Genomic DNA, 24707 nt, shown 5'->3' on the forward strand with positions numbered 1-24707 from the left:
AGTTTATAGTTGATTTATTCTTTGTTTAAAGAATTTGATGGATGGGACTCAATTATTCACCTTAGGTTGGCAGATCTATACCTTGAGTTGCTTTTCGATGAGATAATGCAGGGGTGTCAAACTGCCAGCCCGCGGGCCAGACGCGTCACGCGGAAGCCGCGCCCACCCCATGTGGCAAAACTGTCCCGATAACGTTGCGCGATGTCACATGATGTCACGAGTTTGACTTGTCTTGAGATAATGCTTTCATGTGTAAAGTGATACAAAGTAGCTCAGAACTTGCATACTAGTCGTATTTCTCTAGATGGCACTATATATCTGTCAGTAATAGAACCTCTTCAATAAAGCAAGTTTATTTTTGTTTTTAGTGTGTAAGTTTAATAATGGTCTGGCACGGTGTCTAGAGCTTCTGTAGGATCTCGTGACACATCAACATTCTGCAGGAAGAGAAAGGAAAGAAAGACTAAAGCACCAATATGACTTTAAAAGGAAGTACAGTGAAGAACTAAATCCATTTATATTAGTAATTTCAAGTATCTGAAGTGTTAGAATTAGAGCCAGTGTATCTTGGCTCCGTTTCTCAACTCTGCCCGTGGGCAGAGAAGAGTAGTTCTACCACTTCTTTCAGTATAGACCCATTGCAGAATGTTTGACTGGTTCTTGTCATCTACGTATGATTTTCTTGTGAATAATCTGGCACCGTGAAATCATGTCTTTGGGCTTTGAAGGAATTTCTGAAGGGAAGGTTAGTAAAAGCAGTGCTCAGCATGGCAAAGCACAGTGATTAAAGTCCGATGTGGCAGAATTAGGTTAGGGAGCCAGGTGAAGAGCGGATTCTTTTACCTGAGGGTCAAACAGGCAAGAGGGAGGAGGGCGCCCCAGATCTTTCCAGCAGGGTTGTTTGGTGGGCTCAGGGCTAGCCATTGGCACAGCGCGGTAGTGCCGATACAAAGGGGCCTGGCTAGCTTTGTAGGAAAAATGCTAAGGGTGTTTTGGGGTTGGGGAGTGAAGATAAGAGGAAAATATTACAGAGAGAGATGCAACTCTGAATACAATGATCTTTAACAGGAGCACCTGTCAAATCAACAAGCAGGAATACATGATGGGGCTGAAAAGCTTCAGGTCAAACAAGCCCTTTGCCAATCATAGCTTCCTTCACAACCTCTTTCCAGAGATGTTCATATAAAATCTCCCATGTAATGGGAATCCTGCTTACCGTGGGGCGTTCCCGGTGTGTATTCACAGCCTCAATATTGAGAAAAATGGATTCCACCTCGCAGCCTGTCCCCAAAACAATGAACCCCCAATTACTGATGATAGATGGGAGTTCCAAACACTCATTCACTGCCGATGGCTTTGTCGGCTTCAAGATGACATGCTAGGCCTGCACAAACATGCCTTGGTTGGATTGAATACTTGATTTGGAACTGCCTGATTTTTCCTGTTAACTGAGCAGAATTAAAAAGACTGGAATCCCAGTATGGCAGTTGTTGCCAATAGGCTGCTGCTTATTCATGGAAGGGCAATGTTGTGCAGTGTGCAAAGATTAATATAGAAGACAAGATGTGTAGCTTTGTTCAGGTAGATGTTTAACAGTTGTAATCCAGTTGGGTGGCAACACACAACTGACCTAACCTGACTTTGGAGAAGCTAAGCAGGATTGGAATTGACTTAGTAGAGCAGCCAGAAGTACCAGGGCTGTTGCTTACAGTGGACAGAGAAGTCAAAACAAGAAAGCAACAATGGCAATCAATACATTGGAAAAGATTATATAGGCCATCAAACCTTGCTTTTTGTTCCTGCATATTCTGAAGTATTTATGCAGGTAGGAAAAGCCCCTGAAGGACTGTATCAGTGACTGTCCATAGCCACAAAATGGGAGGAAGCTTATTAGTATTAGATAACAATTTACTCCCAACCACCATCAGATAACCATATTTTAGGTAACAATATGAGTATATTATGTTTTCTTTTGCAATAAATTCATCTTCAGTGCCTAATCACTGGCTACCCCTGCCTTATCCTCCAAAGCAAACTTCTGATCTTTGCCCAGGAGGAAGGGACTTACCATACGCCACAGGGGTGAGCTTGAGAACAGTGTGCAATGGGCACTTGAGGTATGGCAATTCCTCTGAAAAAGAATGGCAAATAAAAGCAATCCCAATCTCCAGAACTACACAGAGAGGTCTAAGGAAGAGAAAGAACTGGTGCACAAGAACAATCCATCCCACTGGTGATGCAACCTCCTCTCGCAATCTAAAAGAAGAAACTCATTTTTTCCCCCACTGGCAAGTGTTACAAAGGAAACACCATATATACAGGAAGAATCAGAAAGAGAGGGCTTTGCCACCATCAGCCCCCCAGGCTCTTGGCTCAGAAGAGTAAATCAGGAAGTGGGGAGAGGAAAGTCTTGCAATGTGGAAAAATGGACTCTTGATACCTGCACTTTTGTCCAGGAAGTAGGCAAGGAGGCAGCGCATGACCGCTTGATGGCAGATCACTAGCACGTTCTCTTGCCGTTCCAGCTCCATGATGACCGGCTCCAGGCGCTGGACCAAATCTTCATAGGACTGAAGGAAGAAATTTGGAGAGGCCTCTCTGTTGGTGTTTATTTAGATTAGAATTGTCCTGCTTTTCGTTAGAAGTGACCCTTTAAGGGTGACTCCAATTTTAGCCATTTCCCCTTGATTAGTGATAATACTTTCTTTTCCCACCCTCCTCTGTTCTTGAGAGCACGTTAGATTTGCCCATTTCCCCCTTGAGTAACATGTTGTCTAAATCCGCCCGCGTTCCAGATTGCACAGTTCTTACTTCTCCTTTAGGATAGCGGTAGCGGTATTTGTCCTGATCTCGCAGGGCAAACTCTTGTGGATAACTGGCCTGGATTTCTTCATAAGTCATCTCCTCACAGACACCCTGAAACAAACGCAGGGTTTGGAAATCCCTGAGCTCTGGACATTGAGAAGAAAAGTCAGCTGAACGGAAAAATTATGATGAATCAAGGTATCGGGTTTCCCTCATATGCTTTCCACAGGAGGAAGCTAAAGAAGGGACTCTGGTCTTAAAGAGTTAGGCCTCTCTCGGTCATAGAAGGCAAATTGTGGTAAATCAGAGTGAGAGAAATACGCAACCCTAAGGGCTACCTCCCGATTTAAGGACCAGGATGTGTTAAGGATAGCTTCTCACCGCATCAATCTCATTCAATGCTTTCCACTGTTCATAGGGCACATGCAATGCTTCTGCTGTTTGGATTGTGCGTTTCATGTGGCTTGTCCAGACCTTGAGGTCGCGGATATACTGGGAACGGATGAAGTTGGCCAAGGCACAGGCATACTGACAAAGAAAACGTGGGAGGGAAAAAAAGTGAGACATGAGTCACCCAAGGGCAGATTTGCCCTAAGCCAAAAAGAGGACACGGAGCTCCTGCCTTTCTTTTCTAAGAATCCACACTTAATTTTTGAAAGCAGGAGCACAAGCCCTGTGTTCATACTTTCTGAAGACTATGAGCTTAAGATGGAGCTCCTGGGTTTAAGCATTTCTAATGGGCACCTGGGTGGAAAATCTTACCAGGATAACCTTTATTAAATATCACAGCTGTCATCAAATGAACAGCAGCCCATATACAGAACATCCAGCCTCCTTCATGGATGCAAGTTCATAATTCACCTCTTTAAAAAGCCGCAGCTCCTTCTAGAAACTTCATGGAAAACAGATAAAAAGATGTAGAGCTTGAGAGGAATTGGGTGCTTTGAGATGAAAGCCTCCAGTTTATAATTGTTAATGGTGGTTTACAACCAGGTTGATTTTAATGGTTCAGTTTGTGGAAACCCCATAAAAAATCCAGCGCTTGAATTTTAGGGATATTCCGAAGATTTCTATGCGGCTGTTCCCTAAATATTTTCAGAGGGCTTTAACAAACAAAATGGGCATTGGGACCTTTTACTCTGCTGAATTTTATGTGCCTTCAAGTCAGACTTGAGACTCCAGGCAATCGCCTGGATTAGTCCTAACAGTCTTCTTGGCAAGATTTTCAGAAGTGTTTTGCTTTTGCCATCTTTCTAGGACTGGGAGAGAGAATGACTGGCCCAAAGTCACCCAGATGGCTTTATATGCCTAAGGAAGAAATGGAACTCACAGGCTGTTTCTGTGAGTACTAGCCTGGCGCTTTGATCACTACATCAAATTGCTGAATTGATCCACTGATAATGCTTTTATGCTGCGTGGCCTGACTTGAAACAGCTTACATGCAGCAACATACCAATATATAACAATATGATAAGCATACCTGTTTGCCACGCTCAGATAGCCCAGAGTCACCCCCAATGCGTCCCCGGAGGTTAAGCTCGCTCTCCCCGTGCCGACTGAGGTAAATGGAGCGGGGTGTCACGTGGATATTCATCAGGTAATAAACAGTGCGACTCTGTATGTGGTCCTGAACCATGTTCACTAGGTACCGGCTGCCAACATTGAAGATCTTAATGTAGGATAGGGAACTACAGTAAAAAGAATAACCGGGTCACATTTCAGGAGCCATTTTTTGGGACAGTTTTGTAGAAGCTAATTCTTTCGTTAGTTATAATCAGGACTGGGAAAACTCCGGCTTTCCCAAATGTTTGGATTACAACTGTCATCCATCTTTACCATTTATCACAGGCTTTCTGGGAGTTTAGTTCAACAGCTTTGTGAGGTAACCAATTCACCACTCGCATGGATTAAGCACTCAACATTTCTTAGTACCTGTTTTTCTTTCATGTTAGTTTTCAAAAATGTGGCATTTCTTTTTTTAAAAAAAATTATTGGTTTTTATAGGGTTGGGAATAGGATGGGTGGACTAGGGTTGGGGTTAGGGTCAAAAGGAGGTTGGGGTCAGGGTTGGGGTTGGTATTGGGGTTTTTCCCAGTAACTTTTCCAATATTTGACAAACAACATATTGTCTGGATAGATATACGTAGATAACAGTGATAAGTATAGTGATTATTGTTAATTACCATAAACAAAGTTAATTTTTCAATCCATAGTATTCTTCTTGCTAATATATAATCAAAAATACATATCACATTCCTTTCTCTCTAATTCATTTTTCTAGCCATTCATAAAATTTATTCCATGTTCTATAATAGACTGATTGTTCTTTCTCTTTAATCTCTAAGGTCAATTTATCCATTTCTGCACACTCTAAAATTTTCTTAATTATTACTTCTTTAGTCGGTAAATTTTCATTTTTCCAATATTGGGCAAATACAATTCTCGCTGCTGTTAATACATGTAGTATTAGCTATCCGCTTTCCTTTTCATAGTTGGCTCCTATCATTCCTAACAAAAACAATTCTGGTTTAAATTCTATTTGTATTTTAGTCATCTTTTCCAGCCATAAGTGTATCTTAAGCCAACATTTTTTGCTTTAGGACATGTCCACCAGATGTGATAGTAAGTACCTGGCCTTTGTTTACATTTCCAACAATTATTTGAAGTGTTTTTAAACATTTTCGCTAATCTCACTGGTGTCATATGCCATCTATAAAACATTTTATACAGGTTTTCTTTGTATGGCACAGCTTTAGTTAATTTAATATTTCTATCCCATAGTTTTCCCCACTCTTCTAACTCTATAGTATGTCCAAAGTTCTTTGCCCATGTTATCATTGTTTCTTTAACTTGTTCTTCTTCCATCTTCAGATTAAGCAGAAATCTGTAGAGCTTTTTAATCAACTTTTCATCTGTTTTTAACAGTTTATGGTCAAATTCTGTCTGTTCTGTATAGAGTCCCGTTGTTTTCAGATCTTTTTCATATCTCGTTTTGATTTGCAAATATGGCCACCATGCTAAGTCAATATCTTGTTGTTGTAAGTCTTGTCTAGTTTTCAATTTTCTTTCATTGTCCAGTATATCTTTATAAGTCACAAGTTTGTCATAGTTAATTAGATTTGGGTAAGCAAAGGCTTCCATTGTTGAAAGCCATTCAGGTATTTTGATGTAGATTTCTTCTTTTATTTTTTCCCATTCTAAAAGAAGCGCATTTCTTATAGAGGGATTCTGAAAGTATCTCTGTATTTTATTTTTCCCGTACCACAGAAAGGCATGCCAACCAATCTACAGGTCATGCCCCTCTAGGTATAATAGTCTTTTATCTCGAAGCATTATCCATTCTTTAATCCATGTTAAAATAGCTGCTTGATAGTATAACTTCCAATCTGGGAATCCAAATCCTCCACTTCCTCTAGCTTCCTGTGACAATTTTCGCTTTAATTTGTGCTTTTTTTCCTTGCCAAATAAATTTCAATATTATTGCGTTCAGTTCATCAAAAAAAGCTTTTTTTAATTTTATCGCAATCGTTTGGAATAAGAAGAGTATTTTCGGTAAAATGTTCATTTTAACTGTGGCTATTCTTCCCAGCATTGACAGTTGGAGATTTTTCCACTTTTCTAAATCCAATTTTATTTGTTTTAACAATCTTGTATAATTGTCCTCTTTTACATCTTGCTGTTAAGTAAATTCCCAAATACTTAACTTTTTTAACTATTTGAAGGTTTGGTTTTTTTGCAAGTTGAATTTTCTGTTTTTCTGTTAAGTTCTTTGTCAACACTTTAGTCTTTTCTCTATTTATTATCAGGCCTGCCACTTCACCATATTTTTCTATTGTCTCCAGCAATTTTGTGCTTGTTTCAAGAGGTTCTTCCAATATAAAAAACAAGTCATCTGCAAGTGCTTGCAATTTATATTTTTCATCTTTTATCTCCAGTCCTTTAATTTCAACATCTTTTCTAATATTTCTATTCAGTACTTCCAATGTTAATATAAATAACAGTGGGGATAATGGACATCCCTGTCTTGTACCCGTTTTGATATTAAAATTTTCTGTATAGTCTCCATTCACAATTGTTCTAGCAGTCTGTTTGTCATAGATTGTATGAATTGCATTCATAAAATTTTTCCAAAAGTCCATTTCTACAAGTTGCTGAAAGATAAATTGCCAATTTAAGTTATAAAAATGTGGCATTTCTAACCAGCCTAATTTGCTCCTGATTAGTTCCTAATATCTAATATTTTACTACCAATTTTCAGTATTAAATGTTTGCCAAAATTATAGCAGCTTTCCCTAACCCTATCTCCAAAGGTGTTGGGCTTAGAATTTTGGGAAATATAGTCACATGGCATTAGATTGGAAAAGATTGTATTACCAGAATAAAATACACAAGATGGGGTCCATCCACCATAGTTATGTTTTGGGTGGTTTTTTTTTAATATGTTGCCTATAGCATATTCTCGTAGAAATTTTATCTTTTGATTAAGAATGGAGGTAGAACATTAAACAAGCAAAAATTAATTTTGGAATGTTATATATACAGCAGACTGTAGCTCTTGTACATACCAGTACTAGATATAGGAATAAAATAGAATTATAGAGATGAATTCTAGCCTGTGATGCAAATCAGATAGCTAGCAAGCATTGGGAGAATGTCAGCCTTCTTAAAAACTTCCTAACCTTTGTTAACAGACTAACAATTGGGAACGTGGATATTGTTTTATTGGAAAACTCACCTGGAAGATGGCTGGGTTAAATAAAAGATGAAGTACTTGTTTAGATTTTTGTATTCCTTACTAGAAAGAATACCATTTAGAGATTCACCTCTGATTTCATGTCGACTCTGGTTGGGGGAACTGCATCATTTCTTTCTGATTGTGGTCCAATTTATTGGAACTGCTGCAAGGCTAGTAATTGAATCGCTACAATTTTTCTAAAAAGTTAATTTAGTTCCAGGAAGAAAACTCATGCCTCATCTTGCCTCCCAGCTCTTTACTCTCCATACTTTCTCTTCCCCGCCCTTTCTCCATTATTTTCTTCTCCCCACCCTTCACAGAAAGTTCCAAATCTGTTCCAAATCCTGTCTTTTACCGTATGCATTTAGAGCCTAATTATTCTCTTCCGACCAACTCAGTCGCTGTTTCAACATGCAAACACATTCACAGCTGTTGGAAAAAGTGCTTGGTTGCAAAAATGTCAACCTGCTATCATTTCAGCTTTGTAACTGACAGCGGCTTTTAAATGTGACAGAAGAATGGTGGCCAGGTAAACAAACATATATACTCAGAAATATGACGGTGCAAAATACTGGAAATTACTTTTTTTTTAGTGCTGACTGGGAGGAGAAGGAACATCTGTAACTGTACAAGTGATGTAGCTTAGAGCAGAAGCATCTACAGCAGGGGTATCAAGCTCAACATCACGTGACATGTTGCCGGCCATGGGGTGGGCGCAGTTTCGGCATGACGCATCTGGCCTATGGGCTGGCTGTTTGACCCCCCTGATCTACAGAATCTAGTGATTTTATCAAATGACAAAAGAGCATTGTTCCATCATGCCACTCATGCCCCTCTGTGTGTTTGTGTGTGTGTGTGTGTGTGTGATGCCACAACATGCCTACAAAAAGGGTAAAGCTCTCAACATCTGAGGGAACATCTGCTGCCAGCATCAAGCTCCCTTCGTCCAGTGCGCTCCCACAGGGAGGGTCTTCTCAGGGTGCCGCTGATAAAAGACTGTCGGCGGATAACACCCAGGGGAAGGGCCTTCTCTGTGGGTGCGCCTGCCCTCTGGAACCAGCTGCCCGTGGAGCTTAGGACTGCCCCCGACCTTCTCACATTTCGCCGGGACCTGAAGACCTGGCTCTTTGAGCTCTCTGGCCCAGGCTGAGAGTTTTTAACTGGGGAATTTTTAACTCGGGTTTTTAATTTTAGGGATGATTTAATCTTTTTAAATTTGTTTTTAACTTTTGTACTGGTTGTTTTAAATACCCTGTAAACCGCCCTGAGTCCTTCGGGAAAGGGCGGTATATAAATTTAATAAAATAAAAATAAAAAATAAATAAACATGATGGCACACAAGTTTAATTATTTAGGTGTCTTCCCTCCCTCAGATTCTTCTGATAATATGACCTGGATTAGGTAACATAATTTGTTAGCTGGAAGAAAAGAAGATATACTGTACCCAGAGTGGCTCATGGTGTTCTCTGTGTATCATGAGAGGCAGAGGTGAAGGTGATTGTGGGCTGTTTCCAGCTGTTTTGTGACAGATCTGGAGGTTGAAATGATGCTGGCAGTGTGGAAGTTCCTACTATCATTACCTAACATACACATTTAACCATTTGCATAAATATGAAAGATAAAAACCAACCAGTAAAGTCTGGTGCCAGTTAAGAATATATTTAATTTATTTTCATTACATGCAAATGCATTGTCATATTTGAAATTGTGTATGAATATTGTGTGAAGAAGCAGCAGATGCCTCCCTTTCCCACTCATTATTTCTCCACCTCCTAAGCAACTTCTTGAAGATATCCAGGGGTCTCTTCTTGAAGTTAAGGTAAAGGTTCCCCCGCACATGCGTGCTAGTTGTTTCCAACTCTAGGGGCTGGTGCTCATCTCCGTTTCAAAGCCGAAGAGCCAGCGTTTGTCTGAGGATGTCTCCGTGGTCATGTGGCTGGCATGACTAGACGCCATAGGCGCACGGAACGCTGTTACCTTCCCACCATAGTGGTCCCTGTTTTTCTACTTGCATTTTTACGTGCTTTCGAACTGCTAGGTTGGCAGAAGCTGGGACGAGTAACAAGTGCTCACTCTGCTATGCAGCACTTGGGATTTGACCCACCAAACTGCCGACCTTCTGATCGACAAGCTCAGCGTCCTAACCCACTGAGCCACCGCGTCCCTCAAATTGAACTGACAAGGCAGTTCTTGGCAGTCCACTTGTTTTACTTTGGTGGAAGGCACAAAGTTTGTCCCAAAACCTTTTATGCTATCATGAGCAGCGCAAGCCATGTTTTGGAACCCACTGCAAATTCAAATGCCCTGCAATACAGCCAGCCTTGGATGTACCTGCCCCAACCCAACACAGTAGTAGAAACATTCCCTCCTTACCTGTCCAACTCATCATCTAATGGCTGGTAGGTTTTCTGGTAACATTCAATCCGCTTGAGGAAATCCTCCACCACTTCATCCCGGTTACAGTCCTTATAATCAGGACTGGTTAGCTTCACTTGCTGTGAGTGGTTGGTACACCAGGCAAGAAGAGAACATGGGATGGGGATAGAGAATAGGATGGAGAGACACCCAACCAGCTTTGTTATTATCCAGATTAGTATGAGTCTAGAAAGCCAGGGAAGAAGGAGATGTTCTCAGCTTTACATCTCTACCCGAGACTTTGCATGGAAATCTGTCAAAGTGCTGATCCATCTATTTTTTATTTTTTTGGAAACTTTGGGTCTGGATGGGGGGAACACTGAAACTTTGGCTCAACACTTACAAGACTTAGTAGATAGGGCTGTTGGGTCCTCCTGGATTAGGAACATTCCCCATCAAGACCTATGTACAGCTTGGGGGAGTCCTCCTGGACTCACTGCTACTGCTGAAAGAGCAGATGGCAGCTGTGGCCAGGAGGGCTTTTCCATAGCTATATTGTGTGTATTGCTTGGGCTCTTTCTTCAACCAGGAGCCCCTGCAGACTGGACTACTACAATGTGTTCTATATAGGGCTGCCCTTGAAGATCATTCGGAAGCTACAGCTGGTTCAAAGTGCAGCAGTAACTTCTCATTGTGCCCACATGTCACCACTGTATTGGCTGCCAGTTGGTTTCTGGGTGCAATTCAAGGTGCTGGTTGTTAAAGCCTTTCATGTCACAGGGCTTGGTTACCTGAGGGACCACCTCCCTCCCACTGTTTCTGCCTTCCCAATACATTTGGATAGAGTGGGTGCACTGCAGGTCCCTTATATTAAATGCTGCCACCCTTTGGGACCTAGGAAGTGTGCCTTCTCCCTCACAGCCACACCCTCTGGAAAAGCATTCCCCCAGAGATATGGATGGTGCTGACTCTCCTAGGGTTTCCGGGTGCCCTTGAAACCTGGCTTAGGTCCCAGGCCTGGATTTACTATCTGGGGGCAGAAGGATGTGGCTATTTTACTGTTTTCCAAACTGTTGTGTTGCTTACGTTTTTAATTGTTTTATCTTGTACTTGATTTTTTCAGCCACTCAGAATCTCTTGGCATGGGCAGCCATAATAAAACTGAATGAACGAATGAACGAATGCAGTTATTCACTATCTAGCTTTCTCTTGTGGTGCTTCACAACTTTCCTCCTCATGCACTTATCAGCTGTTGTTTCAGGCTACTTTTTATCACAAACTTTAACACTTTTCTGGAGTACAGTACTATTATTTCACAGTAGCACTATTCCAGAATGGTACTAAAACCCCTGCCCAAAAGGAGCCCCATTATCAGCCGTTAATTGTCGGTTTACTTTTAAACATCACACAAAACCCTTGCACCAAACCAGAATGAATTTAAGATTTCCAAGTCCCGTCCCTTTGAACTATGCAAATGAATGCCCCTGAAGATGGACAGATACACATTTTATATCTGTTTTTAGTGCTCTTCCAGACGTTAAACGTTATCATAATATCTGACTGAAGACAAAGAAAGGAGTTTTACCTTGATATTTTCCTGGATGATGTCTGGATCATCACAGATGGATTCAATGAAGAAAACCTCGAGTAGCAGATGAAGGGGTCACGGAAAAAGGAAGAAAAGATTATGCAGTCAGCCCCCAACCAGCTATTACAATTGGTGAAAGCAATTAACTTCAGAGGGGAATGGATATGAAATGGCCTAAATTGCTCCTGACAGAAGCATTTTCTTTAATTATACACATTTTGCAGTTGCATTTTTATATAAACCGTCAGAACCTACTGGGAGGGTGAGAAATGGTGGCAAGTGGGGCGAGACTCAAGTGAATCCTCATGGAGGTTAGATGCCTAATCTACTATGCAACCTGCAAATCTGGTTAAGAAAAACAACAACAGCCCTGCTAGGTACTTTCCAGATGTGAATCTCATATTGGGATTTTAATATGATCCGTGATTTAAAGGGCCAGGTTATCTTTGGGAATTCCAAGTTACTAGGACAACAGTATTTAGTATTTATTAATCCCAGGCTGAGGATTAATCTTATTTTAACTGGGGTTTTATTTAGGCAGGGACACACATATATATATATTTTAATTTGTTTTTAACTTTTGTATTTTGGTTTTTTAATCACCCTGTAAACCGCCCTGAGTCCTTCGGGAAAGGGCGGTATATAAATGTAATAAAAATAAATAAAAATAAAATAAATGTCCCACCTTGCAGGGAAGGGTGTTTTTATCCTTCTTTCCCTAACTAAAGAGGGGGAGTAAACCTGGTGAGTTTACATTTATTCTGGAATAAAAGAAAAAAAATAACTAAAGGCTTAAGAATTTAAAGAATTTGAAATAAATGGCCAAAGCTGAAGAAGATTTTAATTCCAAATTCAATTCAATTTAATTCGAGAAAGTGATAAATGAATTAAGGGAGCAGATAACTTTGAAATACTAGGGCTTTTGTTATAAGATTTTAAAAACAATTATATAAATAAAGAGCACCTTCGTGGGAACTAAATTATTTAGCTTACCTCAAATTCTAACAAAAATTTGAGGCTTTTTGTTTTCAGAAATTGGATACTAAAGGGGACTAAAGATTCTAGGCATAAAAGAAAAAAAGAGACAGGCTTGCCTTTTATCAGCATTAAGGAAAAATGACAGATAACGGTCTGCAATTTGAAATACTTCAGGAGACATTTGAAGAATCAGGACAGAAAATAGGAGCTACAGTTGTCAGCAGAGATGTCTGCCTCTATGGCTAGGTTATATCCAAAAAGATACTTAAAAAGAAATGACAGTTATGAAAGAGAATACCTTGGAAGATCTACGGGACAAAGAGCTAAAACAAATCTCATCTGAGGCAGAAATATTACAATATAAAGAAGTTGTTGAAATACTGGGAAATGAAAAATATATGGATTATAAGACAGAGATGAGAGTTAAAGTCGAAATACAAACGATAAGCGAAAAGAATGACCTGGACCAGGGCTTTTCAACCAGTGGTACAGGTACCACCTGTGGTACATTGGCACCTGGCAGGTGGTACGCAACCATCCTAGAAAAGTGGTAGTGGGGGAGGGGAATGAGCTGAACCGGTGGCAGCACCGCACCGTTTGAAAATCTTCTGCTAGAGTCCTGGTCTGTTATTCTTGTTTAACTCTTGTTTAATCTTTTGGTTTAAGTCTTGTTTGAACTTTTCGTTTAACTTTTGTTTGAACTCTTTGTAAATAAATTTGGTTGGGTTTTTTCCAGCCTGTTGATTATAAAAAGGGGTTGTCCCTGACATTCAAACAGGGCCGGTCGTAGGCTGGAACAGAACAGCGCCAGGATCAGCGCTTCTTTGGGGCTGTCAGGGCTCAGTGGAAGCACCGGGATCAGCGCCAGGCTCCAGCTGGAGCTCAGCACTGATCCTGGTGCTTCTGAGCCCAGAAGAAGCACCGATCAGCTGGAATCTTGTAGCATCTCCAGGGTCTTGTGATTTACATTCAGATGCTTGGCAACTGATTCATATTTATGATGGTCACAGTGTCCCAAGGTCATGTGAAGTGAGCAAAACCTGCTGCAACCACCCAGCAGAGGGGGAAAATATAAACCAAACACCCCCCACCCCCACTGCCAATTTTCAACAGAAATGCTCACAACAATGAAAACCTTGGATAGGAGGAAGAGCACCGCCGGGCAGGCAGGCAGGCAGGTGTCTTGCTCGTCTGTGGCTTGGAGGGCACTTTTTCCAGTGCCATTGTAACTCCGAACAGTCACCAAGCAAACTGTTGTAAGTTGAGGACTACCTGTATTTCATCACTTTTTTCCTTTTTTTTTTGACACCTTGCTAGGCAACTGGTGGTACTCGGATTTTGCCATATCCTAAAAGTGGTACAATGGGTGAAAAGGTTGAAAAGCCCTGACCTGGACAATGACTCCGTATTGGATTTATAAAAGGGATTTTAGCCTTGAAGTAGCCTTCGAGATGGGAAAAAGAAAATCTGAAGAGAGATCAAATCCTCTGATAACATCTGAATGAATTCAAGCTCAAAATTCCTAGAAACAAATGGAAGGAGTACAAAGTTGGTTTGTTTGACCACAGTTAAAATAAGACACGTTTCTATAAAATTCTTGGAATCTTTTTGGGACTGTGGCTGACACCAGGACTGAAATGTTAATGATTTACGGATTTGTGTCTAGACAAGGGATGGGTAATGGGAAGAAGATATATTTGTATGTAATCTTATAGGGGATGAAGAATCAATGTTGTTTGTACTTGTTGCAATGAAGATCAGAAATCACTTCTTTGAATATTTCTTTTTTTATTTTTTACTCTTTCTTATTTCTGTTCTCTTGCACTTTTGATTTTCTTTCTTTTCCTTTTCCTTTCTGAGTTTAGTTTGCATTGTCTTGTTTCTTTTTAAAAAAAACTTTCAATAAAATTATTTTTTAAATATCGTCCTCATCTAATCACAGCCAAAACTGTGACTCAAGTCTCACCCAACTGACAATTAGGACTGATTAATTTGCTTTAAGAACTGAACTGCATTGTCTTAGTAGGTATTCTAGAATAAAATAAATTACTGCTGTTACTGCTTTTTGAATATCTTAATGGCTTATAATGGTTGATGAATATAACAAAAAGGATTGTGAACTTCGCTTCTTCTGCATTCTAAATGAAAACAGGAAGCAGATTAAATAAAGATAACTAAATAAAAGAAAAAGAAAAAACCCAGTTTGCTTAATTCAGTCTGTATTTTCAAATCTGAATTTGCCTTGTGGCAAAGAGTGTAAAATAGGGCAGAGACCCAGCCTTGCAACTGAACAGGGTGACAAAGTCCAGACTTCAAAAATACAAGGTGACATCAGGGCAAGAACTAACATTGACTTGATTAAACATTAATTTGGTCACTTTCCAGTCATGTACTTAATTTCTTCCTCCTTTAGTTTTAAAAAATTGCAACTTGTAATAACTCTGAGGATCTCTAAGGGTTTGCGCTCAAGGCTTTGCAAATTTGCACGCAGCTCTAGGTCGGGTCCCATTGTTCTTATGGGCTCTTTATTTCCCCGCTTACTTTGTAGCCATTCTCCTTGGCAAACTGCAAGATAAGGGCACGGCGTTCCTGTGTAGTGTTAGTGGCATCGAAAACCTAGGTAATGGAGAAGAGAAGGCAACCGAATTGGCACGCGGCCTGAAATAGGTGACAATAGGGTTAGAGCTACATGGGCTTTTGTCATCTTACCGCCACTTGTCCCTCTTCCATGCTCAGATAGATTTGGACATCTCGAAGAGCTGCTAACGCACACTGTCTAAAAGAGAAGGCAAGGAAGAGATTACGCACTATGATCCATTGCTGTGGCAGCTCCAAAATAAATAACAACCAACCAACACATTAATAAAAAAAACAAATATGGAATATGAAAGAGGCGAAGTGCCTTTCTAGCTAACTAAGCTACCTCCTTGAAGTCTGAGGAGGTAGACTAGAAAGAGAATTGGTGGTATTTGGAGAAGACTGTTGAAAATATTGTGGACAGCCAAGAGAACAGACAAATGGATCATCAAATAAATCAACTCAGAATTCTCACTCAAGGCAGAAACGGCCTGGCTCAAATTATCCTACTTGTGGATGTTATGTGAAGACCTAGTTCTCTGGAGAAGGTTTTTTATGCTGGAAAAGGTAGAAGGAAAGAGATGAAAAGAATGACTATCATCTAGTCAGATGGCCTCAGTAACCGTGGCAATGAGTGCAAAGTTGGAAGACCTGAAAGGTCAGGTTAGGGTCAGATTGTCGTGGGGAAAACCAATCTATGTGCCCGCTAATAGTCAACACCAGCTCGATGGCACATCATCAGTCAAATTATGTTTCACATATTGAATCTTTGAAACACTTTTTTATATTAACAGCTAACTATATTTTTGTATTAAATTCAAGGGGTAGGTGGGAATCCTGACTCTTCCTTTAGAGCAGGGGTGTCAAACTCAATTTCATTGAGGGCCGCATCAGCATTGCGGTTGCCCTCAGGGGGGCGGGTGGGTATGGCCTGGGTGGGCGTGGCCTACTGGGTGGGCGTGGCTAGAGTGCGTATGGCCTACTGGGTGGGCGTGGCCAGCTCTACATCATTGGCATCAAGGGTGCCTATGGGGGCCTGGGCAGGAGTGGGACAGATCTGAGGGTCTCTGGCAGAAGGAGGGTCTCTGGGCCAGGGCCAAGGCAGTGGGGGCCGTTCCCTCACTGTTTCCAGGATGGCTTCACGGGCCGCATGAAACCACTTCGCGGGCCGGATCCGGCCCCCGGGCCTTGTGTTTCACATGTCTGCTTTAGAACCTCTCCTTTTCAGTATCTTTATAATGTAACACCAACAATTAGTTTTTCAGCAGCCTATTAAGATGTGTGGAAGGTTTCATGTATTTCAGCCATGTTTACGAAAAACATGGACCATATCGCCTGGTCCCCAGAAAAGGTCATGCAGGGGGCCAATGTGAGGAGAGACCTCACTTGGGGACCAGACTCTATATCCCATCTGATTGTTTTAAAGGTTCTATTTTTCCCCCCAAGAAAATTAAATGGGAAGGTAGAATACTGCAAAATGAAATGCTACATACAAGCACAATGGTTATTTCCAAGAATGCTTCTGGATCCCATATATGTCACAGAAACATTTTCAGAAAACAAACATTGTGGGTTGTATTTGAAACTTTCTTATTTGCTACCTCTCTCCCCAAGTTAAGTCGAACTAGGGCATCCTGGCAGATTACAGTGGGCATTGTGGTAGGAAACAACCTCCTCCATCTTCTCCACTATACTAATCAGATCTGAATAAGCTCCTCACCTCCGGATCTCCATAGCTTCCTCATTGTCTGGGCGGAAGAACTCGTAATTCTTGTATGTCTGGACGGCTTCACGGCGATACTGTCCAACATTGAACACTAGGGAGACGGAGACTAGAATGACTCGGTATTTTTCAGTAAGTCCTTCTCTGTTGGCTCCAGTGGTTCTCCCTCTGCCCTTTGATCCCATTCACCTTGAATGAATCATTTATTCCCTTCCTTACCTTTAGTGGGGATCCCAATCCAATTGAGGTAGCGAGTGAGCTTTTTAGAAATGTAAGTTTTTCCCCGTGCTGGCAATCCTACCATGATCACCATAGTTGGTGAATTGGTGAACTGTGGCACTGAGGCTGTAGAGAAATGGAAAAAGGCGACTGAGCCTAATTTTGTGATGAGTTTCAGGAACCCACAAAACAAGAGAGAAATAGTATTCTGTCTTAATACACCCAAACCTTTTCTGTTTTAGCATTAAAACTCTGAATCCTAAAGCAACCAACAGAGTCTTTCAGTAAAACCTACAGCACAGCAGACTATTGTGGAAAAGGTAACCGTTAACCCAGATCGTTTATGCCTTGGTGATTTTTGGATTCATAAGTCATTAATCTGCAGGATTTTCAGGCAGGCCAGCATGGCCATTATTGTGAACTCTGGAAGTTGAAGTCCACACATGAACTGGGGAACAAATGATTGGGAAGATCAGTTTCCTCCCTTTCGGGAAGATTGAGCTCAGAGACCAAACTTGAAGATGTTCAAATGTGATGAACTTCCCTCTCAGCAAGTTGGGCCTTAGGGAATACTTGTGACTCCTTAAGCTTGCATACAGCCCTCTGGCTAATTTCAAAACTCTACTGCAAGAGATCAGGCTTCAGAAGAAAAAAAGGGGTGTCAGAGACAGAGGGGTGTCTTTCCCACTTCTGGCCTCGGCAACAGACACTGATTGCTTTAGTCCTCATCTTCGTATAGCTCCCACATATTATCCCTGCAAGAACACAGCTTCAGATTTTGTCTGCCCTGCCTTGCCCTTCCCTTTTCGAGCTTCCTGCCACGTAAAGAGACCTTAGCTTTTCCTCCAGGGAATGAGCTGACCCACTTTTTCATTCCAACTCACATCCCCTGCGTTGCTGCAGACGCCTGCTGGTGCGGGGAATCCATACTTTCTGGAGGGGAGTCTGTGTGAGCTCCCCAAACTCTCCAGACATCCTGACAACCGTCTTCCTAGCCTGCAAAACTGGACTGACTGGCTCTTCCTGAAGGCTCAGCTATGGCTGCTGATCATGTGTTTACATATGCATGGAAAATAGGTTCAGTGTGGGACGAGAGGTCGTTGAACTCCCACCTTTGTAGACACTACAGATCACTCGCAGCTCACTTCTGTACAAATATATTCTGCTACCATATTAGGGAAAGGTCCCGATATCATTTTAGAATCAGCGCTGCAGAAAGTAATGACACATAGACATTGAAAAAAATCCTGTTTCATTTCTTAGCCTTTGTAATCCACTTTTTTATTTATTTATTTTAAAGATTTTATTAGTTCTTTTTTCCTTACATACATATGTTAGTTTTTCAACCAGCGTGCAGTCTGGGTTCGGAAGCGCTAATACATAGTCAAGTCCTAATCTTTGGTTCTTTCTTCTAGCCCACAGGTCTGCAACCCGTGGCTCCGGAGCCGCATGCGCCTCTTTCAGCCATCTCCTGCGGCTCCCAGTCCTCTGCCATGTGCAGTCCAAAAAATAAAAGTGGGACTAAAAAAGTTCAACCAATCAATTCAAACTTCTCATGGAAAAACAAACACCTTGCGAAGCTTGAATTGATTGGTTGAAGTTCTTTGGTTTGTGGGACTTCCCACAAGCTGTTTGTGGGACTGCCCACAAACCTCTTTTCTTCCTCGGACTGCACATGGCGGCAGCAGAGGAAGAGACAGGAGGACTGCTGGAAAGGTCAGATGGGGCGTGCCAGGGAGGGGGAGTTGTGTGTGTGTGTGTGTGTGTGTGTGCGCTCTTCCTTTGGGCCAAAGACGGAGAGCACATCGGCTACCACGCGGGCCTGGAGCACCTCCAGCATCTCTCAGCGAGTGCACTAAGCCGCCCCAACAGCAGCAGCCATCTCCGGGACAATTGCTCAGCCCTTGGGGCCCGCTGCTGCCATGCGGGCTGGCCCAGGAATTTGTTTCTGCAGGGGAGGCGGAGGCTGACCGAGATGCGGCAGACCTCCAGCGTCTCTCTCGCCGCCACCTCCACCGCTACTGTTGGCTTCCGCTATGGCCGAACCCGGGCAGCCTCCTCCACCCCCAGCAGTGGCATCCGGAGGTTTTCCGGTTTCATCGGAACCAAGCAGCAAGTGGAAAATGTAGCAGTAGCAGCACTACTGGGAGTGGTTTCAATCGGCCCCTTTATTGCCAAGCGTCCCCACAGAAGTCAATGGAGGCGCCGCGGCTGGCCTTTCGAGTGAATGAAAGTGAGAGAGAAGCTTTTCCAAACAAAACGTGAGTGAATGAGAGCGGAGGGGGCAGGGTAGGTGCATATCTTGCCTTGGCTCCACTCTTCAGTCAAACCCTGTTCTGCGCATGCACGCATGCGGCTCCCAGTTTTTCCTTTTGTGAGGGAACCGGTTCTGAGTGGCTCTTTCACTGTTTCAGGTTGCTGACCCCTGTTCTAGCCATTTGTAGAATGACTCCCAGGTTTGGTAGTATTCTGTTTCTTCTTTATCTTTCAATCTCATAGTTAGTCTGTCCATCTCTGTGCATTCCAATATTTTTTAAATTACTTCTTCCTCTGGTGGTATTCCTTCATTTTTCCAGTATTGCGCGAAGGTTATTCTTGCTGCAGATTTTTTTTAAACTGACATCAAGGGGGTCTTTCTTTCAACATCAGAGACCCCGAGTCTTTATTTCTTACTTCCAGTTCTCTGGAAGGTTCAGCTTCTCTAAATTAAATCCTGCAACTGAATGTAGCTATGATAATGTGTCAGTATACCTTGTTATTTATTTGACATGCTGTATCCATAGGGACAGAGATACAGGCTTTGGATGTTTAATATCATATTAAGCGAAGAAATCTGAGTCTTCCCTCCAATAAAATAAAATCCTTCTCAGTTTTCAATATTTTGTCATCTTTCTTCATTTTTTTGCTGTTACCACCACGAGTTAGAAATTTGCTTTTCTAAAAAACGAAAGCAGAGAAATGCAAGAATTTGCACAGGTTTGAGCTCTCTGTGACGCAGTTGCTACCATGGAGAGTTCCAAAGCCCCATTATACTGATTTGTTTTCAGCGCAAATCACCATTCGCTTTCTGGGTCCAAGACAGAATGCAAAGCTTGCCAGAGATCATGGCTGGAAGAAACGATCCTGGGCTACTAGTGAAACTGTCATCAAGGGCTCAACCTGATTGGGTACATTATTGATCCATAATAGTTCATGAGCCAAAACAAAATGCTGGTGGTTACTGGTGTTTACTAAGGAATTAGCCCCCCAAACTAGAGTTCCTGAAGAAGACAGAGCTTCTTGCTAGCAGTGGACCTAAGAATTCTACCCAATGATATTCAAAATTTGTGTTTTCTGGGATAACTGTCTTCAGTGGGTCTAGCACATTCAGTTTAAACTATCGCTATGAAGATGTATGTTGGTTTGCCGCCATTCCCCAGGCAATACTAAAGAAGGTAAACAAGCAAGAGCTGAAATAGGAGATCAAAGCCCCTCATCTTGCAAGATACTCATTAATATTTAACAGCACTTAAACAGTAGGAATTTTACAAAAAAAAAAACACCCACTCCCAAATAATAAAATTCAAACCACAAAACCAACACTTTAAGAATATGATCTGAAATGAGCCAAGTTTTAAAATGTCCTTGGATTAAAGCCAACTTTTTCTCATCAAAAACTGAGGAAGTGCTTGGACAAGTTAAGCTACAAAATAATATTTCTCAAAACAAAGAAAATGGTCCAGTGGAAAGTAATAATTCAAATTTCTGATTCTGGTTCTGATTCTGAAGTGATAAAGACCTGATTACCTAAAGCAGGGGTGTCAAACTCAATTTCATTGAGGGCCGCATCAGCATCGCGGTTGCCCTAAGGGGGCCGGGTGGGTATGGTCTGGGTGGGAGTGGCCTACTGGGTGGGCGTGGCTAGAGTGTGTATGGCCTACTGGGTGGGCGTGGCTAGAGTGCGTATGGCCTACTGGGTGGGCATGGCCAGCTCTACATCGTTGCATCAAGGGTGCCTATGGGGGCCTGGGCAGGAGTGGGACAGATCTGAGGGTCTCTGGCAGAAGGAGGGTCTCTGGGCCAGGGCCAAGGCAGTGGGGGCCGTTCCCTCACTGTTTCCAGGATGGCTTCGCGGGCTGCATGAAACCACTTCGCGGGCCGGATCTGGCCCCCGGGCCTTGTGTTTGACATGTCTGACCTAAAGAATCAATTCACCATTTCTCTGAGTTGTTCTGTCTGTGATCAGCTTGGAAACTTCTTTGTTTGCCATCATCATATGAATCAGGAAATTTATCGTTTAAAATGTTGATGGGATCCAGACACCGATACTTACGTCCTTTCTTTGAGCATGAGGCGGGGTAGCTCGCACCAGTTGATCACTATCAGATGAAAACCACTTTCTTCTATTAGAATGTTTTTTACATAAATTTTTAATCAAGAGTGCTACACTGAGGTAAGCACAATCCAATGCATTTTTTTAAAAAAAGTCAGATTTTAGATGTCGATATATTTATATTAATTCTCTGTGACTGCCCTGGGACTGACAAAAAATAGGAAATAATGAAATAATCTATTTTGGGGGTTCTGACTATAATACAAAATCAAAAGTTATAATTCAGTAATAACTACCATATCCAATTTATAAGAAGGAAAAATAGCATCACGCTGCAGACCTTTCAAAAAATATATATTATATTAGAAGACCAGTGACTACATTAGATGATCCACAGAGGGACTGTTTTTAAGTTATAGGACTGGGATCAGAAAGTCACATTTATATCCATCCACAGCTACTGGGGTGACTTTGGGCCTATCGCTTTCTTTCAGCTCAACCTACCTTGTAGGGCTGTTGTTGGAAAGAAGGAGGAGAGATTCTATATATACCACTGTGAAGTCCTGGAAGAAATCTGGCATATAAACCTGATGATTAAAACAAGGGAAAACATGCAAAACTAAAGTGGACTTTTACTACAGAGACATCACACTGGAGATGGAGACCAAAATTAGACAAGTTTAGTGACACAGAATAAATTGGGTAAAGATAAAAATCAATAAACTCTATTCATCATATATTTAGCAATTTGGTTGCATTTTACTTGCCTTTAATACAGAGAGAGAGAGAGAGAGAGAGAGAGAGAGAGAGAGAGAGAGAGAGAGAGAGAGAGAGAGAGATCACCATTCTCCTCACTCCTTCCCACACAAGTAGGAAGGAAAGGGGTCCCTGTGGATTTTATTGACTAGTCATCGCCAATTATAGGAGGTGGTGCTCATCTCTGTTTCAAGGCTATTGAGCCAACACTATCTGAAGATGCTGCCGCGATCATGTGGTCAGAATGATGTCATGGAGTGCTATTTCCTCCCCACCAAAGTGGCACCTATTTATCTCCTTGCATTTGCACGCTTTCAAACTGCAAGGTGGGCAGGAGATGGGTGCTCACTCAATTATGTAATGCTCGGGTCTGGAACCCAGGCTGTTGGCTTTCGAGTCAGTAAGCCCAGTATTTTACTTGAGCATTTTACTTGCCGTTAATACACCATTCTCCCCAATCCTTCCCACAGGAATAGGCCCACATATTAAAACTGTTTGGCTATATTTGCGTGCCTTCTTATTCAAGTAGATTAGCTCTGCAGCAAGTTGCTCAATATGTACTCAGCTTCTACCTCCATTTAACACAGATAGCCCTTTCACAAACAACCATTTTAACCTGAGCTGTATATGGCAGAGCAGATCCTGGGTATCAATGCCTCCACCTTTCACCTCTCAACATTCTAGACCAGGAAGTATAATACAAGCTGATCAGGCTGAGCTGACGGACAGGGGGAAAAAGGGAAGGGTGTTAATTCTGTGCAGCAGAGTCTTGGGTATTTCCCAGCAGGAATCACCAACCTACATCCAGAAAACAAGGCGACAGGAGCTATGTCAATCCATGTTTGTCACACATGGGGTCCTTGAGTATCGGATTCTAAGACGACATCCTGCCTGTTCCTTAACTCCTTAAAGTACAACCTCTATTGTCCTCCTAGTTCTCTAGTTACCAGCCCTATCAATTAAACATCCCCTACCTGGGATTTTGGCAGGTTTTTTCTCCATAGCTGATCAATCCTCTTTTTTTCTAGAAGCCATAGCATTGAAAGGATTGCCTTGTCACTACAAGAACTTTCCTCAGGGGTCAGGTTTCCAGTCATGGTGTCATTAATAATTGTGGCTGAGCTGGAGGCAAAACAATCCAGGGAGTCTTTCCAAAAAAAACCCCATGTGATCCTGGCAGAAAAGGTCAGTACTAATATTAGCCTTAAAGTTGGAAGGAGACAGCAGCAGCAGATTGTAGGGTAAAGTTATTGTCTAACCCAGATGGGCAGGAGCACAGAAGACGATCTTTTGATCCAAATCCCATTAAAATCATTACAACTTTTTAGGTAAGTGTGGAACACTATAATAAAAAGCAGTGAGCACTGAGCACTGAGCGGTGGCTCAGTGGGTTAGGACGCTGAGCTTGTCGATCAGAAGGTCGGCAGTTTGGCGGGTCGAGTGAGCGCCTGTTACTCGTCCCAGCTTCTGCCAACCTAGCACTTCGAAAGCACATCAAAATGCAAGTAGAAAAATAGGGACCACTACGGTGGGAAGTTAACAGCGTTCCGTGCGCCTTTGGCGTCTAGTCATGCCGGCCACATGACCACAGAGACGTCCTCGGACAAACGCTGGCTCTTTGGCTTTGAAATGGAGATGAGCACCGGCCCCCTAGAGTTGGAAACAACTAGCACGCATGTGCGGGGAACCTTTACCTTTACCTTTTATAGCATTCATGGATTTAGAAGGGCCGAAAGTCCCTGGGTGAGCTTTTGGTCAGACACTCTTTTCCAGCCCCACATACTTTACAGGGCTGTGGCTGTGGGGATAAAATTTTAGGAGAAGGAAAAGTGGGATAGGGATTCTTTGTACAGGTCAAAAACATAGCCAACTCTGGGAAACATCGGGCTTGTTTCAAAAGTTAGTTCTAACATGCACATGAGATAGACAATCATAGCATAAAGACTGGATCTAGAACAACAGTTCTGAAGAAAAATGATTTTTTGATATATTCATTCCCTACTTGAAATCCCATTCCATTTCCAAAAAGGTTGTAGTCGCACTAATCTGATATTTTACCTCCCCCCCTTCCCACAGTAAAACTAATAAGCACCATGGGGATTATGCACGTAACTTCTTGCATTCCTCACATCCTTGTGTAACCCTCTGCCATGAATAAAACTAATAAAACTGCTGTCATTTTTTGACAAATTCCTGGATCTGCAAATTTAGCCATATCCAAAAATTGATTCCAAATGAGAAATTCATCCACTTTACATGTGCGAGATAATCCTTCCTGCTCTAGCTTGGTCAAGACCCCTTGGGAGACTACAACCCATAGTTTAAGACTAGATGACCTTTAAGGCTATAAAGTTATCACGAAGCTTGTAAAGTGAAAATATAAAGATCTTAAACTTGCCCTTTCAAAAATCCTCTGACTTGTTGCAAACTCGATTAAAAATCACGTATCTTGCAAAGGGGTATTACCTGGCATCCACCCCTTCAAAAAATAGCCTCTAGCCCCCACGTGCTTCAGATTTTGCAGCATTTAAAATTAATTTTACTGTGTTGGATTTTATGTTTGCAAACCAAATTAAGAAACGATCAGGTGTGAAGTGGGATTAAATTTTCTCTCAAAGGCAGCAGACCTTAGGTTTCCAAACGTCCACGAACAGGTTAA

The 24707-nt window shown here is 41.9% G+C and overlaps 1 protein-coding gene across 2 annotated transcripts; it reads right to left on the reverse strand.

The window, feature by feature from the left end:
* Positions 1 to 340: 340 nt before the first annotated feature.
* Positions 341 to 23063, reverse strand: PFKFB1 (6-phosphofructo-2-kinase/fructose-2,6-biphosphatase 1; the record flags this gene model as incomplete). 2 transcript variants are annotated; one of them, XM_081321226.1, is made up of 15 exons in its annotated part: positions 23023 to 23063; positions 16981 to 17106; positions 16759 to 16855; positions 15171 to 15237; positions 15003 to 15077; positions 11481 to 11537; positions 9914 to 10035; positions 4286 to 4493; positions 3187 to 3333; positions 2812 to 2916; positions 2441 to 2570; positions 2069 to 2131; positions 1217 to 1281; positions 844 to 981; positions 341 to 437 (listed from the first exon to the last, which is right to left on the reverse strand). In XM_081321226.1, exons 1-15 carry the CDS (start codon positions 23048 to 23050, stop codon positions 378 to 380), a joined length of 1488 nt encoding a protein of 495 aa, XP_081177352.1. In that variant the 5' UTR covers positions 23051 to 23063. The 2 variants fall into 2 exon arrangements, with proteins under 2 accessions (XP_081177352.1, XP_081177353.1); XM_081321227.1 differs by lacking the exon at positions 844 to 981 and having other exon boundaries at positions 378 to 437.
* Positions 23064 to 24707: the final 1644 nt, after the last annotated feature.

This window comes from Vipera berus, assembly GCF_964194415.1.
Source record: "Vipera berus genome assembly, chromosome: 2".
NCBI lineage: Eukaryota > Metazoa > Chordata > Lepidosauria > Squamata > Viperidae > Vipera > Vipera berus.